This window comes from Brassica napus, chromosome C2 (genome assembly GCF_020379485.1).
Source record: "Brassica napus cultivar Da-Ae chromosome C2, Da-Ae, whole genome shotgun sequence".
Taxonomy (NCBI): Eukaryota; Viridiplantae; Streptophyta; class Magnoliopsida; order Brassicales; family Brassicaceae; genus Brassica; species Brassica napus.
The window spans coordinates 56,086,836-56,105,573 of record NC_063445.1 but is presented as its reverse complement, the minus strand read 5'-3'; the positions used below and the strand labels follow the sequence as shown (position 1 = coordinate 56,105,573).

Sequence of the window (18,738 nt, the reverse complement as noted above, 5' to 3'; positions counted from 1 at the left end):
CTAATATCCTTTCTCCTTTGATGAGATCTCGAGCTATTATTATGTTGCCTAACCTCTACCGTCACGGATTAGCTGCCTTAAGGGGGCAACAGTGAGTGATAAAAAAGGCTGCATTGGCCGTTAATTTTGACACTAATACACCCTCACAAAAGATAACTTGGAACTATTAGTTTGGGTCTTATCTTGAAATGGACCTACGAATGATGCATATATCCAAAGTGCCCCTGCGATTGTCCTCACTCCCGCCGACTCTTGATGTTGTAATAGTTTTTGGCACGTGAGTAGACCCACCGGCTCACGTGGCCCCATCTCTACCACGAAACCGACGTCGCACGTGTTTTGATGCGGTCATCTTTTTATTCTTGTTATGTGCCATGAAAGTGTGGTCTGCATAACTCTATTAATCATTCTTAGCCTAAAAACACAATGGACATAAATTTTTTCTCATTTACAATGGACATCAATTGATCTCCTGACACTAACCGTACGCAGGAAACAACAGCCATAGCCATTATAAACATGGTAAACGATATTCATAAACTTTGTGTTAATTAAGTCCATTCTAGAGAATCTGCACATTTTAGCTAGTGATGATTCAATACATTTTAGTCAGTATTATTTAATAAATTCATGGGCCTAATATAGGTTAGGGATGGAGAAAGCGTGTTTAGAGAGATAACCTAACAACTCACGAGACAAAGTAGTGGAGAGAGCATGTGAGAGTGTTCTTTTCCTATTTCCCTATTCTATATACTACTCTTCTTCTTGTGACCCAACACTAATTATTATTCTATATACGCTTTCTTTAATTTATTAAGTCTATTTAGTTATGCATAAATATTCTTATAAATACAACTGTATAGGACATTAATTAGGTATATAACAACACATTTTCAAAAGAAAAAGAAAGAACCACATACATATATTGTTACATCTCACATATATGAGAGCTTATAATTGTCATGTATTTTCACATTGTATACATAGATTGCCCCATATAATATACTTTAAATTGATCAACTCGTGATTCATCTAGACTTCTAACAAAAAAATATTTTCAATAGCTCTAATAAGTTCTCCCTTTTCAGTTTATTTTAGTAGTGTATCTAATACTCCATCTGTTTCAGAAAGATGTATGTTTTAAGATTTTCATATTTATTAAGAAACATATAAATTTTTAATCACCAATCTATTATTTTTCATTATCAACTATTTCTCACAATTTTTAATGAATAAAATATTTATAAACACTATTATGTTTTTTGAAGTTTACAATTTGCAATTAATTAATTTATTGAAAAAATAAAACATATATCTTTTTGAAACAATTTTTTTTTATAAAATATGATTTTATTTTTGAAACGGAGGAAATATATTATTATTGGAAACATCATAAATATATTTAAACGTATAAAAAGAAGATATATATATATATATGCCACTGCCGAGCCGTGTTTATTTCCATTTAAAAACTATAGGTAACCAGTTACAAAAAAAAAAAAAACTATAGTTAACGTAAGATCGTATGGCTATCTCGTTACGATCATTATTGTGGCAACCTTTGCCACCACGCGTATAAACAATAATATATAAAAGATGTGCATACGCATGACTATACAAAGTTATACGAATATTTTGCTTTTTTGGTCAAACGAATATATTGCTATATTTTTTAAATTATTGAAAATAAGTATTTGCATCATCTCGCTAACTAAACTCGTCACCAGTTTAAAACTAACTAGATTAGATTAAGATCTACGTCTTGTCTTATGCAGGATGAACATTATAGAAATTATTTTTACGTATTCTATATTTTTTACACATTATAAAATAATAAATATATTAAAAGTTAAAAATTCAGTAACTTTTATCAAAAAAAATTGTTCAAATAAAATTTCAAAATTAAAATATTTATGTGTTTTATATGGTATATTGTTGATTTAAATGATATTAATATATATATATATATTTAATCTTAATATTTAATAAATGAGTTTTTATACTTATATGATTTTGTAATCATTTGTATCTTGTCATAAAATAAATTTAAACTATGGTTCACAAAAAATTTAATGTGAGACTTTTAACAATTTTAATAATTTATAGTCATTTTTAAAAATTCAAAATATAACATATACGGAAAAATCTAAATTTTATTATATGGTTAGTGTGGTTTTTTAATTTATTTTAATAAGTTAAAATTGAAAAAAAAATGATAGAGAATACACTATTTTTATCAAATCTTTATTATTAAACATCATTAATTGTCATATATATTTTAGCTACATTAGACAATTCCTTAATTTTTATTTATAGAAAGAATAAAGAAAATTAATAATTAATTTATAGTTAGTTTAATAAAAAGCTTGTTATATATTTTTTTTATTTAACCACAGTGTCCGGCGACCAAGATCAACCGACTATTTTGTGGGCCCCAGAAGTGCAATGTTAAATTCTGATGGCCAACGGGGATCGAACTGCGGGTTAAAAGCTTGTTATATGTTTAGATGGACCAACCTATTTCTCTAGAAATTCTAAAAATTATTGTGGTAATGATACACAAATACCTCAAAATGTTGTAATGTTTCACTTTTAATATATACGTGATTGATTTCTTTTCTACACTAGTTAAATTCGTCACTAACTTAAAACTAAAAAGGTATTTACTGTTTCATTGGTCACGCGAGTAGTTAATAAAATAGCTTGATTTCTTTTCTTTTCTTTTCTTTTTTGCTTGTTTTGAGAATACCCAATTATTCTTTTGGAGAAACTTAATTGTATACCAATCCATTTATCTAGGGGAAAGTATCATATTATTACTTATCAATTAACCCATTCAAGTATATATGTGACCTCCTAATTATTATCAGAATAGTACTTTAGATTTTATCCACAATTCAAAAGAGTCTGAGGGTGCAGAGAGTACAGACTAAAAGATAATGTGAGCATGTACTTTTGCAGGCTTGGAAGGACACGGAGGTCATCCACTGGCCACTGTTGCCAATGAATCAAATACAGTATTTATCTTTTACTTGCGGAGCAATAAATATTAAAGGATCTAAATCGGGATCACCAAAAATAAATATAAATAATAAACATGTGAAATAAAATAATGCATGTGAGTTAAGAGGGTGGTAGTATATTAGGAGTATATATTAAAACACGAGTCACAACCTTGATTCATATGTGTTTTTTTGAAAAATGGACTTAATGTACCTATTTCTAGAAAATCATGTTACATTTAATCTCTAATCTTATCATTTAAATTTTGAATCTACCAAAAATTTTTATTGGGCTATCAATAATTGGATTTAAATAATAGATGATCCATTAGATTTATAGATAGTATAAATTAAATAGATGTAATTTAATGTTGTAATATTATACATCCATATCTTATATATTAAAACACAAGTCACAACCTTGATTCATGTGTGTTTTTTTTTTAAAATGGACATAATGTACATATTTCTAAAAAATCATGTTATATTTAATCTCTAATCTTATCATTTAAATTTTGGGTCTACCAGAAATTTTTATTGGGCTATCAATAATTAGATTTAAACAATAAATGATCCATTAGATTTATAGATAGTATAAATTAAATAGATATAATTTAATGTTGTAATATTATATCTCCATATGTTAATTATTTAAATATTTATCGATGTTAACTTTTAAAATTATAAATATTTTTTTTAAATAAAAAAATCATATTATCTAACAATGGTTAATCTTTACTACCTTAAACCAATGAAAACAAATATTAAACTATATAGTTTATTTTAAAAATTAAACAAAACTAAATGTTTAGTTATTTACTCGATAATATAAATCTATGAAGCGGAACGTTTAATTTTTTAAAAACTTTCTAAATTTGTGAAATGTTACAATATCTTTGAATATAACAATAAAAAAATATTTTACTAATCTTTATATATATAGTTATGATTTTAATAATGAAAAAATAATCCGAAAAATATATGTATATAGAAGAAGATACAAATATATGTGAAAGTTTGAAACAATCTATTCAATGAAAAAATATACCGTAAACTTATTATGTTTTAAAAATTGATAGACACATATATATTATAATATATATCAATTTAGAAATGAAAACAAAATATTTATATAAAAATAAATGAAAACAAAAACCTTAGTTTGTATATTTGTATTAGATTCAACAACTAGTGAATATTTTTTGACAAGTCTAAACTAGACTTTTTTTTTTATTCTTTCTTCTGAGTCTAAACTATATATCAAGTCTTTTTCATCTATACATTTCTAAATTTTTTAGAAAAATCACTGTAGAAACACCAAAAAAACAGAAATCTTGGGTTTCTAATAAATCAAGACATTAAATTGAACTTCGTCTTAAAGTAAATAAAAATAGTGTGCGAGTATTTTTGCGTTACTTTTTTTTTTCTTTTGGCGCCGCTAAATGGATAAACCCCTATTATCTTTCGACGACGCAAGTAGACAAAACACTCCCATGACGCCGTTAAATTACGTAACATAACACCGTTAACTTAACGTCGTTTAGATGAACTGAGTTACTACTTAAACTGTAATAACGATTTTATAAAAAGAACTCCAGTTCCTCATCTCCTAAACAAAGAGACAGACAGAGAGAATCGGCCAAGAAAGTGAGAAAGCTCTCTCCCTCATCTGCGAGGTGACAATTGTGCATGGTAGATTCATCTATCATCTACAAGGTACTAACATTCTTACGTCTCTATTGAATCTCTTAATTACTTCATGGTTTCACTTAGATTTTACTAACATTCTCTTGGTTTGAAATTCGATTATTATTATTTTTTGCTGAATTATGGTTTAATTATGATTGTTTTGTAATTTAGAGTCAGATCGATCGTTAGAATCTGAGAGTTCGATAGATTTTCTCTCATAATTCAGATAGTTTCAAGCTCCAATTCTCAACAAAGTCTTATCTTAAATCTGCAGCTATAAGTCGCAGATCTAAGGGAGTATCTCTCGAATTTCAACCACCACATAATCTAACGTTTTAAGTTAAAAGCTGTGGTTGATGGAGTTTCCACATTCTCGTGTCTTTGAAGCACAAGGTAATAATTACAGAGCGCGACATGTTTCAGATTCTTCTTCTTCTTTTCTTTTAGGTTCTGGATTCTCGTCTTTCTTTCACAAGTTACTAAAGAAAAATATCGTAATAATAATAAAAGATAATTGTCTTTTTCATTTTAATTTTTGATTATTAAGAAGACTTTTCTCTACAGGGAGAAAAAAACCAACGCATGATTTTTTATCAGCCTGCAGTAATTCCAACGTCCATCCTGCAGATCCAATGCCTTCATCTCAAGGTATATATATTATTACTAATTTTGTATTTCTTCGTAGAGGGAAATAAGAGAGATGTAATGAAAATACTACTAATTATCAAACATATTAAATTAAAACAAAAAGAAGAGTCCATTTTTATATAAGTCGTCATAAATATCTCTATGTTAATGATGACGATGACCCGTCAGATCTAATTTTGTTACATGAGATCTGAAAACCACTTTTGTTTGTTTTTTATTTATTTTTTGTTTAGTGTCAGAAGATCTGGTCTGAAAACACACATTATGTTCTGTTAAAAAGTACATATAACTACATAAGTACCATTTTCATGTAAAAGTCTAGCTCTGAAACAAACATCTAGATAATGCTGTGTCACGTGATATATAAATTAGAGGCCAGATCTGGAGTGCTTGTGTGTGATATGTTAGTTATAGAAGGTGGGGTATATGCCATGTGATTAGTTGGACCTGTTTACTAATTACGGATCCAATTTTAATCTTATTGATTAAAACTATTAACGAACTTTGTCAGCGTATGTTCTTAATAAGACTAATGTACGGACATGCAAGTACAATACGACATGAGCTTTGTATATGTAGATAAATCTCAGGCAGTACATGTATGTACAATTAGATTGTTTATGTCTTCATTTACTGTGTTGTCATAACTCGTATGTGTGTAAGAGCTTCCGTATGCATTTAGCGTTTACGTATATATTTTCATTTTTTATATGAAAAACTAATCATGTTTTCTGTTTTATGTAAAAGATACTTTTGAGAAAACGTTGGTCCTAACCTTCGATGATGTATATATAATAAACAGGTGGGTATCCGAAAACTCATGATTTTCTACAACCGTTCGAACATGTTGGAACAAGAGCTAGTGCCAAGGAGGAAGGGACCAGAGGTAGTGATGGCACAACGGTGGCATCGTCGGAGCTGAAGTCACCGTACGTTCATAACCAGCACGTGCTTCCCGGTGGTATAGGGACTTACACGATCAGTCAAATGCCTTACTTGAATCATAACCATCTTCAGCGAGTTCCTAAACCAAAGGTCTCTCCGATGTTTACGGTGTCCCAAGCTAGCTGTAACGAGAGGAACGCAGTCGAGGATAATTCGGTTTCTAATTGCAGCTCTTACGCTGCAAAGAATGGGTTCACTCTGTGGAATGAATCTATAGAGAAGAAAGGGCATACAAGAAAGAGGCAGAGCCAGAGTTTCATAGACATGATAAAGTCTGCCAAAGGAAGTTCTCAGGAGGATGATATGGACGATGATGATGAAGAGTTTGTTAAGAATAAAGGGAGCAACACATCCACTAGTCAGTCCCAGAGAGGTTTGTCATTCACTAGAAGGCTTAATTAGATCCAATGTTCTAAAATCGGTCTAGGCGATGCTTAGGTGTGTCCACTTACAGGGTAAATCGGTATAAACTAAATGATTTATTTTAAAGGGTTTTAAATAAATCTGTTGAAACGGCGCCTAGAAGTCCAATTAAACACTAATTCTTTTTAAAACGCCTAATTACCATACGTCTAACCATTTCTTGAACACTCATTAGATTACATTTCTTAAACGATATAATTGACAAGATGTTGTCACTTGTGATCTTTTCTTTACAGTGGATTTGAGAGTCAAAGTAGATAAGAAAGGTCATGGTAACGAACAAAAGCCGAACACTCCTAGGTCAAAACATTCTGCAACAGAGCAACGGAGGAGGAGCAAGATCAATGATAGGTGAGTTTACAAATAAGATATGGAATTTAGTTTGGTAGATTACAAAGAGAGTGAGAGTTGATCCAAGCTATATATGAAACAGATTTCAAACGTTGAGACAATTGATCCCTAACAGCGACCAAAAGCGGGACAAGGCGTCATTCTTACTTAGAGATGGCATTTGGTACCACCCGCCCCGCATTGGCCCGCCCCGCTGCGGTCTCTCTCTCCGGCGGTTCTTTGCGGGTAAGCCCGCCGTGACCCGCGGTACTTAAACCTCTGCCCAAACCCGCCCCGCTTACTACATAGGACATTGCGGGCTGGCCCGCGGGTATGCAAAACATGATGTTTCATTGGGGTGAGCTTGAGAAGATGTTGTTGTTGTTGTTGTTGCACGGTGCAACTTGCTTCGGACGAGAAGATGGAGAGTTCCAGTGGAAGCTCGAGGAAGGAGAGAAGCTCCAGTGGTGGTGGAAAGAAGATGGAGAGAAGCTCTGATGGTGGTCTTAGTCGAGGAGAAGAAGAATCGGTTGGTGGTGCTGCTCCTCTGGTGCTCGTTGGTGGAGTCGTGCTGTAGAGAACCCTGATCGCCATTTTCGTCTCTTGACTCTTTTTTTTCAGGTGTAAAGACAGCAAATGAGGAAGTGGTCGCGGGTTATGTCGACCCCGCAAGACCCGCTGAGCCTAGACCGCAAAAGCCCAAACCCGCATGACACTTACCCGCGAGACCCGCTTTTAAATGGGCTTCGATTACCCTTACCCAAATCCGCCCCGCATGGGTCTTGTACGGGCCAGGCCCGCGGGCTGCGGTCAAAATGCCATCTCTATTCTTACTAGAGGTATGAGTAATAGAAGTTTCTGTGAATCTGTTCTTTTCACACAAACTTACTTTAAACATATATAATGATACAGGTTATTCAATACATTCACTTCTTACAAGAGAAAGTAGACAAACACGAGGTAACTCTTAGCTTGAACCTTCTTCTAATTTGTCTATTATTTTGTTTAAACTAATCTAAAACAAAAACATCAACAGCCACCTGAAGGAACTGTTCCAGTCCTCGCAGAGGCTCAAGCCGTCGACATGGAGCATCAACAGTGTCTGAAAAGGGCAATGGATACGACTTCGTTTCCTGTGTTGGGTCAAAGGAACAGTTTCTTCTCTCCAGAATTGTCACAGCTTTGTCCAGTTTCATCATCAGATGTTGCTGCAATGGAATGTGAAAATCTGAGAGAAGAGGAGGAGGTAGAGGAGCTTTCTATTCATAAGGGCACGATCAATATATCAAGTGTTTACTCCCAAGGGTGAGTTTAATTTCAACCCTAGTCAAAGTTATAAGACTAAAGAGAAATTTTAATTAAAAAAAATTACTTGGAATATAGGTTATTGAAAACATTGTCAGAAACACTTCAAAAATCAGGAGTGGACTTGTCCAGGTCAAGGATCTCTGTACAAATCAAGCTCTCTAAACAGCCTCAAGAGGTACGCTTCCATTGTTTCTAATTTTAATTTCTATATCTGTTTAGAAAAAAGTTTAAATATATAAAATCTAAGAAATATCAAAAGAAGAACAAAATAAATAGTATTTTTGGGTTAGTAACATTAATAGATTATTTAAAATTTGAAATATATTATATTATTGTTTATCAATTATTTATGGCCCCATTATTTATTTTATTACTATTTTACTTTTCTTATTTAAAATAAATGTTTTTGGAGAAAATTAAGATAAATGTTTTGAAAAGGAAAACCAAAAATATGATGATATAGATGAATTTTGATCTCTTATAACTTTTCTTTTAATCTCAGGAAGAAGAAGTTCATCGGAAGGTTCGACCTCATCTCCAAAGTGGAGATGAAAACCACAACGATGACGAAAACAATAACATCAAGCAGTCGCGTGCACAAAAGAAATTGAAAAAAGACCACAGCATCAGAAACATATAATAGAGAAACAGACTAACACTAAGGCCAATTCTTATTTTTATCCATTTGTTTTTTTTTTTTTTGATGAAATGTTAAATTTATTGATCATCAGGAAAAAGAATGTTTATGTACAGCAATAACTAAAAAAATTCTATCATAACTCAAACTATGAAACCTAGTTATTCCTATGGCTGCCTTGCACTAAACCAACACTGTATTAGTCCTTTGAGTTTCTGCTTCTCATAGTACTTTGTAGACATGATCCTTTGTCTTATATTTTTATCCATTTGTAGCATCGGCTTGAAGATGGATCACACAAAAGGGTTATATTTGATTCTTATATATATATATAATTTTTTGACATCAAAATGCTATTCTATAATTCGTATTTGAGATGGTATAAAATTAAAAACGGAATAGAATGACCAACAAAAACTAAATATCTATAAAATGCTCGAGCAGTTTTGGCCAAAAAAATCCACTGCCGGTTCTCTATCTTTGGAAGGTGTGTGATTTTCTGAAACCTTATTTGATTTGTATGTTGCATATCTTCTTTTGTACATTTTGATTATACTATATCGTCTATCTCTGTTCGTAAACAAATATTTTATCAAATTATAATACATAACCGATAAACACTATGTTTGAATAACATAAGGTTTTGGTAGAAAATAGTATTTTATTTTATTAAAATAGAAATCATGATTTATTTTATGTGTGATATTTCATGTTGTACCATTCTTTAATTTTTTTATTAAATGTATATTACTAAAACTAATAACACATAGAATTTTTGGACTACTTTAATCATAATATATTGTACTAAATAGAAGTCATGATTTTTTTCATGTGTAATATTTAATTTTGGACCATCCTTTAGAAATTTTATTAAATATATTTTATTAAAACTAATAAAACATAGAATCTTTGGACTACTTTAATCATAATATATTCTATTAAAATTGAAGTCATGATTTATTTCATGTGTAATATTTCATTTTGGATCATTCTTTATAAATTTTATTAAATAATTTTATTAAAACTAATAACACATAGAATCTTTAGACTACTTTAATCATAATATCTTTTGATATATTTTTATTTTAAATATATTTAAAAAAATCTAACAAATTTGTTTGAAAATATTTTAACAAGATATTAATTTTTTAAAATTATACGTAAATAGTTTTACTAATTTTGTAATTAGTTTTGAAATATTATTATACATTAATACATTCACTTATCGTTTACAAGATGAAAAAATAAAAATTCTATCATATTATTTTATCTATTAAAAGAAAATTATTATATTAATAAATTTCTATATAATTTATTTTCATAATGATAAATATTTATGTTCAAAACTATAATACATTGATAAGACCAGTCAACATTAGCAAACTATAAATACATGTATAAAAATTAACATGTATTTTATTAAAGCTAATAATATAAAATGTTTGTAACTACTTTAATCATGATATATAAAGAATTCTAACATATATGTGATAAATATTTTAACAATATTTCAATTTTCAAAAAATATATGTAAATATTTTCACTAATTTTGTAATCATTGAACTACTATTATGCATTAATATATATATATATTCAACTATCGTTTATAGAATGAAAACAACTCTATCCTATTTTTATCTATTTATTTTTATAATCAGTCATGTTAAAATAAAATTATTAAATTGAAGTAAAATGATAAAACTATATTAAATTGATAAATTTATAAATTTTATTTATATATATTAAAATAATTCTAACAAATATGTGATAAATATTTTAACAATATTTTAATTCAAAAAAGTATATGTAAATATTTTCACTAATTTTGTAATCAATGATATGAACTACTATTATGCATTAATATATATTCAATTATCGTTTATAAAATGAAAAAAATTCTATCCTATTTTTTTTATTTTTTTGTCATAATCAATCATGTTAAAATAAAATTATTAGATTGAAGTAAAACGATGAAATTATATCAAAATTGATAAATCTATAAATTTTACTTTCCTAACTATAAAATATTTATGTTGAAAATATAATACGATGACAAAACGACTTAACTTTAGGAAACAATGTAAAATATGTATAAAATTAAGATTTTTTACATACAATAATATATCATCTGAAATGAATAAAAATAAAAAAACATTTTGATAAAAGGAAATCCAGCTATGAAAGACTGGTCAGAATTTAGCATAAAAGAAAATATGAAATAATTTTCAAATATGTTGTTTCATGCATATATTAATTTGTTTAATAACTAAATGCAAATACAATAAGATAAACATATAATAAGAAGAAAAAAATACATATGACAATTTTAAACAATTAATTAACTACAACATATAAACTATTAAATTATTTTATCTGAAAGTTATATAAACATTTAAATATATGGTTAACTTTTAAAAGATATATACTACTGATGACCTAAAATAAATATCTAAGTATATAAAACTAAAAGCAAACATCTGCGCTGTTGCGCGGATCAAGATCTAGTACTCTCATAAAATTGATCAAACTTTAAAACTGAAATAAGTAATAAACCAAAAAAGAAACTAAACCAGCAGCCACATTGGTTCAGATTTATATACAAGTATCTAAATCCAAAATTATTAATATTTTAATAACATAAAATTATCTAATTAAAATATATTAAGCAGAACAATTACACATTAGCACATGTAAAGATAGTTTCTAAAGTGTCAATCAAAATATGTCTGCACATATACGTTTAACTTTCTCTTTCCTATTTTCTTCTTTTTTCTAAATTGTTGAGATACTCTTAAAATTCTACTAATGGAGCTGCTCTTATACTGATTTCCTTGTTAACAATTTTAACTTTTCTAATTAACTTTGTTGCCACATATATTTCCAATTATAAATTATCAATCGATTCATTCTTCTTATTTTGGGCCACGTTCTTATTTCTTTTCTGTTTTGGTAGTCCTATATTACCAAGTTCTATTTTTTTGTTCAAGGCGATATTTAATTATTTATTCAACAAAAATATTATGTGCAAGTTAATATTGTTTTCTTTTTGAGAAATGTAAGTTCATAGTGTTTCATTTTAACTATAACAACATTATAGAAGACAATGGATATGAAAAGAGAACAGAATTATGCACAAGTAAATATTAAGCACAACAAGTCACCTACCTGGAGGTGCAAAGATGTCAACTTTCACCTACCTGCCCAACTGGAGTTCCAAATTTCCACGTGCTCTTTTTTTTTCCCCTTTAATTTCTATTTCTTTTGTGTGTTTTTCTAGAAAGAATTTTAACATGAACAGTGGTAGTGAATCTACAGAAAGTGGCTTGTGGATATATCTTATTGACAATCTTATTAATCTTATTTCTTTTGTTCTTTGCTCTTAATGTCTTTGCATTTAGGTTTTTCAGGAGTTTTACGTATATTTTAGTCTTTTTGAGTCATTTTCAAGAATGCCTTCTGAAAGGCGAAATCTAGATGGCTTTTGTGCAACAAATAAATGAAATTGAGCTTCTAAACACTCACATTGGGTGTTTGGACTATAATTTAGACCTGACGAAAAGCTCCATACAATCACATTGGCCATGCACGTACGACGTTCATGAAAAACCAATGTAAACTCATTGGCATTCGTCCAAATCGAGGACCATGTCAACATTTATATTGGCCATGAAGCCAACTTGACAGATCTTCATCTTCCCATACGACTACAGTATCGGTTATAGTGGTTCCGACTTCTCGTAGTATTTGAACCTTCTATTGTTGTAGAAACATGTTTTGTTTTCCTTTTTCTTTTCTTAAAACTTCTATTAGAACCAAAACCTTGTTTATGTCTACGATCACGGATATTTCAACGCAGTGTGTATATCTAATCTATCTATTTTATTTCTTTCAGTGAAAGCTTCTTTAGTATTTTGCTTTTATTTGTTCTTTAAGTATGAGCGAATTGTCGTCTATTGGATCATTTCAAGATTGAACTCGATTCACATCACATATTACTACTTCACGATCCACCCAAAGTATTCAAGCCAAAATATAAGTGTCTTGTATATTGGCAATGAAACGAGTAAACCATTATTATATATGTCACATTATTAAGTTACTAGCTTCGCTTCATATTTAATTTAACTATCAACATACCAAGACATGGAATGGATGACATTTAGAGAGAGAAAAGCGTAGTTGTCAAGACCGTGGTTCATATAACTAGATATTGTATTTCATTGTATCGTTGTTATCTCGTTTCTTTCTTTGTTGTTTCATAGGTTGGGATTAAATTTTTCATGTTAATTTGATCCAACTATAAGACCTATCATTTTATCATGTAATAGTTAGTTTATGTTTAATTTGAAAGTCATTAGTGAAAGAAACATACTATTAAATTTAACCTTCTGGTAGTCTCCTAGTATGATTGTATTCTGTTCAAATATGCAAAAACAACAAAAAAAACAATTTATTGGTGAAATAGTTCTGAAAGGATCTATAAATCTCCTTTAATTTCAAATGATGACTATATTAATATATATTGATAAAATATTAAAGATACGATAAAGATTAGGCACTGCACCTTTTTGTTCTACATATACTGACGTAAAACACATCAGCTACATGTCAACATATATTTGCGTTATTTCGGAAGAAATACTTGCTAGTTACTAGAAAACCTCTCTACCAGTCTAATGACAAAAATATCCCAAAGTCTGGTTTACTCTTCAAAAGCTTTTTCACAGAAATTAGCATATGTGGCTACCTACCTGGGAATGCATACCACGTGATCGTTACTAATAATTTAGATATAGCGATATTTAACTCGCCCACCTTTTAAGCAGTATTATCTTTTAACTCCCACTTAAAAAATATTATGATTACATTGTTGTTCTTGTATTTACATATGAAATCATTAAACTTACGTCTTTTTTAGAATTTACTTGTGTATACTGATACGAAATCAGTTCTTCGTCGGATATTATTAATATAATATGTATACAGCGGTATATGTATATGTATGTAAATATATGAAATAATATAAAGTAAAGATTAATTATTTGTGTATGATGTTAAACACAAAAGAGCTTCCATTTACGTTCATCGTTTTAAATTACTACAAAATGATGTAATTTTTAATTTTCAAACGCAGAAAATATATTTAAGCCCCACTATCATAATAATTAGTATTTTAATATAAAAACTTTAAATAGAAAATAAAAACAAACGATAACAATAATTTAGTTTAATATGAAAAATTAAGCCATCACTCCATTAAATTAAATGGGGCTTATTGAATTTAAGTATCTGGTTTTTTTAACCAAAATCTTCCCTTATTGGATCAGGTATTTATAAAAATTATTATAAATCCAAGATTGTTGGACTTATCATCTGTATAAATCCCACTAACCATTTTTAGAAATCCATTAAAAAGGAATTTCTACCCATCTATAAATATCGATGAATTTTATTGTGCATGTTCTCCATCTCATTGCAAAACAATTTGCTCACTATCTTTTATCCTCCAAACCAATCAAAATATTTATTTCTCTCCTACGTACGTACTTCATAGTTATGGCATCGTCACTTCTGACATCTTCCGGAATTATCCCTACCACCGGTTCGAACATGGTTGTCCGGTCATTCTTACCCTTTGGATCTGTCCGCCTGACACGTCCGTACAACAACTCGTCCTTGCTCATCTCATGTTGTTCCTCTGTGTCCAAAAACGCCGAGACTAGTGGTACTGACCTCAAAACCATCGTGGAACGGTGGCCGGAGTACATTCCGAACAAGCTCCCAGACAAGAACTATGTGCGTGTATTCGACACGACGCTCCGTGACGGCGAACAATCTCCCGGTGCAGCCCTTACTCCACCGCAGAAGATAGAGATTGCCCGGCAGCTCGCTAAACTCAGAGTAGACATCATGGAAGTTGGTTTTCCCGTGTCATCAGAGGAAGAGTTCGAAACCATCCAAACCATCGCCAAAACCGTGGGAAACGAGGTTGTTTCTTTATTTCCTTCTTCAAACTATATCGATTTTTTTCATAAAAAAACTGTATCAAGTTTATTTGATAAAGAGGGTTTATAATGAAATTCAAATTAAGGATAATTATTACGTTGAAAGCTAAGGGGGTGTTAGTGGGAATTAAATTTATAATGAATCTTAGAATTTTCAAGTCTAGTGTTATTGGTTTATAGATTTTCACATTCTCATTAAAATCTAGTGTTATTGGTTTGATGATTTTATAATTATATACAAAATAATTTATTATTATTAAAAAAATTAGACTTTAAAGATTCTACAAATTTATTAAAGTATAAGTGTTATTCGGAGTTGAATTCTTAACATTTTAACTCACAAAACAAGATTTTGAGAATACTACATGCTTCCCTTGAATTCTTAAAATCATTATATTATTTTTTTTCATAGATTTTCACAATATACAAAATTCTCTACAACCCATTCCAAATTTAACAAATCTCCTAACTTTTAAAATCAACAAACTCTATAGAATTCTAAAGTGTTGTTGGTTTATATATTTTGATTGATTTAAAAATTCATATAGTATTTATAAATCCAACTAAAATATACAGATTTTCAAATTTTCTCGGATTAGTATTTACAAATCTGGAGGTTTTTCCTTGGATTTGAGTCTTTATATTTTTAACAAAAAAAATCTATACAAGACCGAGAATGTGTTAAAATACTCTACTCTTTCGGTAACTCGACCTCACTTGAAACAAATTCACAGCTATGTGAAAAGTATGGGGTTGGGCTTTAATACAATTAGTTTACATGGTACTCTGGTAAAAGGCGATTCAGCTTTTTAACATTAGTTTATAAATTCGGATCAGGCAGTGTCGTGACCATTCAGAAAAAAATTACTCATGAAAATTAAGTGTGTGTTTATCGGAGTTGACTGGATTAGTTGATAAGACATATAAAGTAAATAGACCGCATGTTAATTCGCATGGGATTCATGAAAAGCATGCATGCGCAAATGAAGAAATGGTCAAAGAATTAGCACTAAAAGACTATCTTGTGTGATTGCTAGGTTGATGAGGAAACAGGTTATATCCCAGTGATATGCGTCATCGCACGAAGCAAAGAAAGAGATATAAAGGCGGCTTGGGAGTCAGTGAAGTACGCAAAGAGGCCGAGGATAGTCATATTCACTTCTACTAGTGACATTCACTTGAAATATAAGTTGAAAATGACTAGAGAAGAAGTCGTCGACATGGTCGCGAGTAGCATTAGGTTTGCTAAAAGTTTAGGCTTCGAAGACATCGAGTTTGGTTGCGAAGATGGCGGCAGGTTCACATCTTAAAACCTATACATTTCCATTATTATTTTTTTTCACAGGTTCAAAAGAACATAAAATTGTGGTACTATGTTTCTATAAAGAAAATATTTGTTGCGGTAAAATAAAATATTAGATCCTAATCAACCAATGGTAGCCTAGTGGTGAGAAAAAAAATTAAGTTGTCAGTTCTGTGTACAAGTCCTGTCAGAAATTATGTTGCTATTTGCTTGGTCATGCGAAATGAAATCATTTCTTAGTTCTCATTTAGAAAATCTATGATTCAGCTACTCGTCAGTTTCATTTTTTAGATGATTAATTGGACTGCGGTTCAGACAATCAAAGTTGCAAACAAAAATAATATCGGATCGGCCAATGTAATACATGAATATTTCAAATAATGATGGCATAATTACTTTAAAATGTTATTAACTGTTGCTAGATAACGTTATAGATTTTGCTGACTTGGTAAGGAACTTTATATATAAAATTTTCTTTTTACCATGTCATATATAATTATAAAATACTAATTTGTGATTAAAATTAAGCAGGTCTGACAAGGATTATATATGCACGGTTTTTGAAGAAGCGATCAAAGCGGGTGCAACCACCCTGGCCTGCCCGGACACGGTGGGGATCAACATGCCGCACGAATACGGGAAACTTGTGAGATACATCAAAGCAAACACTCCTGGAATTGATGATGTTATCTTCAGCGCTCATTGTCACAATGACCTTGGTGTTGCTACCGCCAACACAATCGCCGTACCTTTTCTAATCCTGAAATTTTGTTCATTTATGTACAAATATCAATTCAAAATACATAAATAACAATGAGTTTACACATTATGTATAAATAAACAGGGTATATGTGCGGGAGCACGACAAGTCGAAGTAACAATCAATGGAATAGGTGAAAGAAGTGGGAATGCACCGCTTGAAGAGGTAAGAACTGCTAGAAATCCACATCCAAAGTGAGATAGAACATAAGATAGTACAACTGATATGAATCAATCTATTACTCATTTTGTTGCGAGTTGGTTTTGAAAACAGTCCAAGAAACTCAACAAGCTCGTAAATGAATATGAATATTTATTTGGTATATATATAGGTCGTGATGGCTTTGAAATGTCGAGGAGCATTTGTGATGGGTGGTGTTTACACAAGAATAGACACACGCCAAATTATGGCTACCAGCAAGATGGTAACTTTGACATATCGAGGAGCTAGTGTGTTCTATCCTTTGCGTTTATAATAATTGACTAATAGTTGCTAATTCTTGAGCAGGTTCAAGAATATACTGGCTTGTATGTTCAGCCACATAAACCTATAGTTGGAGCCAACTGTTTTGTTCATGAGAGCGGCATTCACCAGGTTCGGTGCATATATATACATACATAACTACTTATATTATACAGAAAGTCAGTTATGAGATTGATTTGGTTATCATTCTTTACACATTTTGAAGGATGGGATATTGAAAAATCGGAGTACATATGAGATCATATCACCAGAAGATGTTGGAGTTGTAAAATCTCAAAATTCAGGCATTGTTCTTGGAAAGCTTAGGTAATTATTCAATTTTAAGTTATATCATTCAATTTTGAAGTAAGATTTTCTTGGTTTTACTTAATGAAACTACGCGACATACCATTGTTTAACTCATTTGTATAACTATGGAACTATGTAGTGGACGTCATGCAGTTAAAGGTCGTCTGAAAGAGGTACATACCTTGCAATTTTGTCATTTCTTTACCCATTGGTTACAAAATGATCATATATAAATAAGAGATCTATATAATTATTAATTAATATAGTTGAATGTTTACTTCTGCTCTCAGTTGGGATATGAAATCAGTGATGAGAAATTGAACGAGGTTTTCTCACGGTTCAGAGATTTAACCAAGCAGAAAAAGGTGTTTTTTTTTTAATTTTTCTATATATATATATATATCTTCCTGTGCACATATGCTTATGATATAAATTAAATATACTTAAAAGTATATTATTTTAAATACGAATTGCTAATGAAATCTCACACTTAATTATTGGTTTCAATTTGTTGATTTCAGAGAGTCACAGATGATGATCTGAAGGCATTAGTAACGTGTGGTGATGAAATCTTCTCCTCAGATAAATTAAACGGCACTGACGACAACGAAATCAACAGTAACGGCTATGTACCGGCTCCTCAGATTTCGTCTGTGGTATGAATATGTGAACACGTTTTTTACGTTAGTGTACCACTGTAATATCAAGTTTCTTTTGATATACATGTATTGTTGAAACTTGTAATGAATAAAACAATATAAAATGAAGATGAAAAGCTTAAGCATTAATACTTGCCTAGGAGGTGCAAAAGGTTTCAATTGTCACCAGTGCCGGTCCGGAGTTTTCCGGCGCCTAAAGCGGTTTAAAAAAATATTGCCCCTCTTTCTCAAAAAAAAAAATCTCTTTAATTATAATTA

General features: G+C 30.3%; 2 protein-coding genes across 2 annotated transcripts; both read left to right on the top strand.

Annotated features, from left to right (window-relative positions):
- Nucleotides 1-4,530: 4,530 nt before the first annotated feature.
- LOC125582025 (transcription factor BIM1-like) lies at nucleotides 4,531-9,259 on the top strand. The gene is made up of 10 exons (XM_048748396.1): nucleotides 4,531-4,718; nucleotides 4,966-5,084; nucleotides 5,256-5,339; nucleotides 6,142-6,657; nucleotides 6,944-7,058; nucleotides 7,141-7,211; nucleotides 7,948-7,997; nucleotides 8,074-8,342; nucleotides 8,421-8,520; nucleotides 8,848-9,259. Exons 2-10 carry the CDS (start codon nucleotides 5,048-5,050, stop codon nucleotides 8,983-8,985), a joined length of 1,380 nt encoding a protein of 459 aa, XP_048604353.1. The 5' UTR covers nucleotides 4,531-4,718; nucleotides 4,966-5,047; the 3' UTR covers nucleotides 8,986-9,259.
- A 5,150-nt stretch (nucleotides 9,260-14,409) lies between these two features.
- LOC125582023 (methylthioalkylmalate synthase 1, chloroplastic-like) lies at nucleotides 14,410-18,609 on the top strand. The gene is made up of 10 exons (XM_048748395.1): nucleotides 14,410-14,970; nucleotides 16,025-16,284; nucleotides 16,822-17,035; nucleotides 17,135-17,215; nucleotides 17,382-17,474; nucleotides 17,558-17,644; nucleotides 17,739-17,839; nucleotides 17,961-17,994; nucleotides 18,112-18,186; nucleotides 18,343-18,609. Exons 1-10 carry the CDS (start codon nucleotides 14,425-14,427, stop codon nucleotides 18,481-18,483), a joined length of 1,632 nt encoding a protein of 543 aa, XP_048604352.1. The 5' UTR covers nucleotides 14,410-14,424; the 3' UTR covers nucleotides 18,484-18,609.
- The last annotated feature ends 129 nt before the right edge of the window (nucleotides 18,610-18,738 follow it).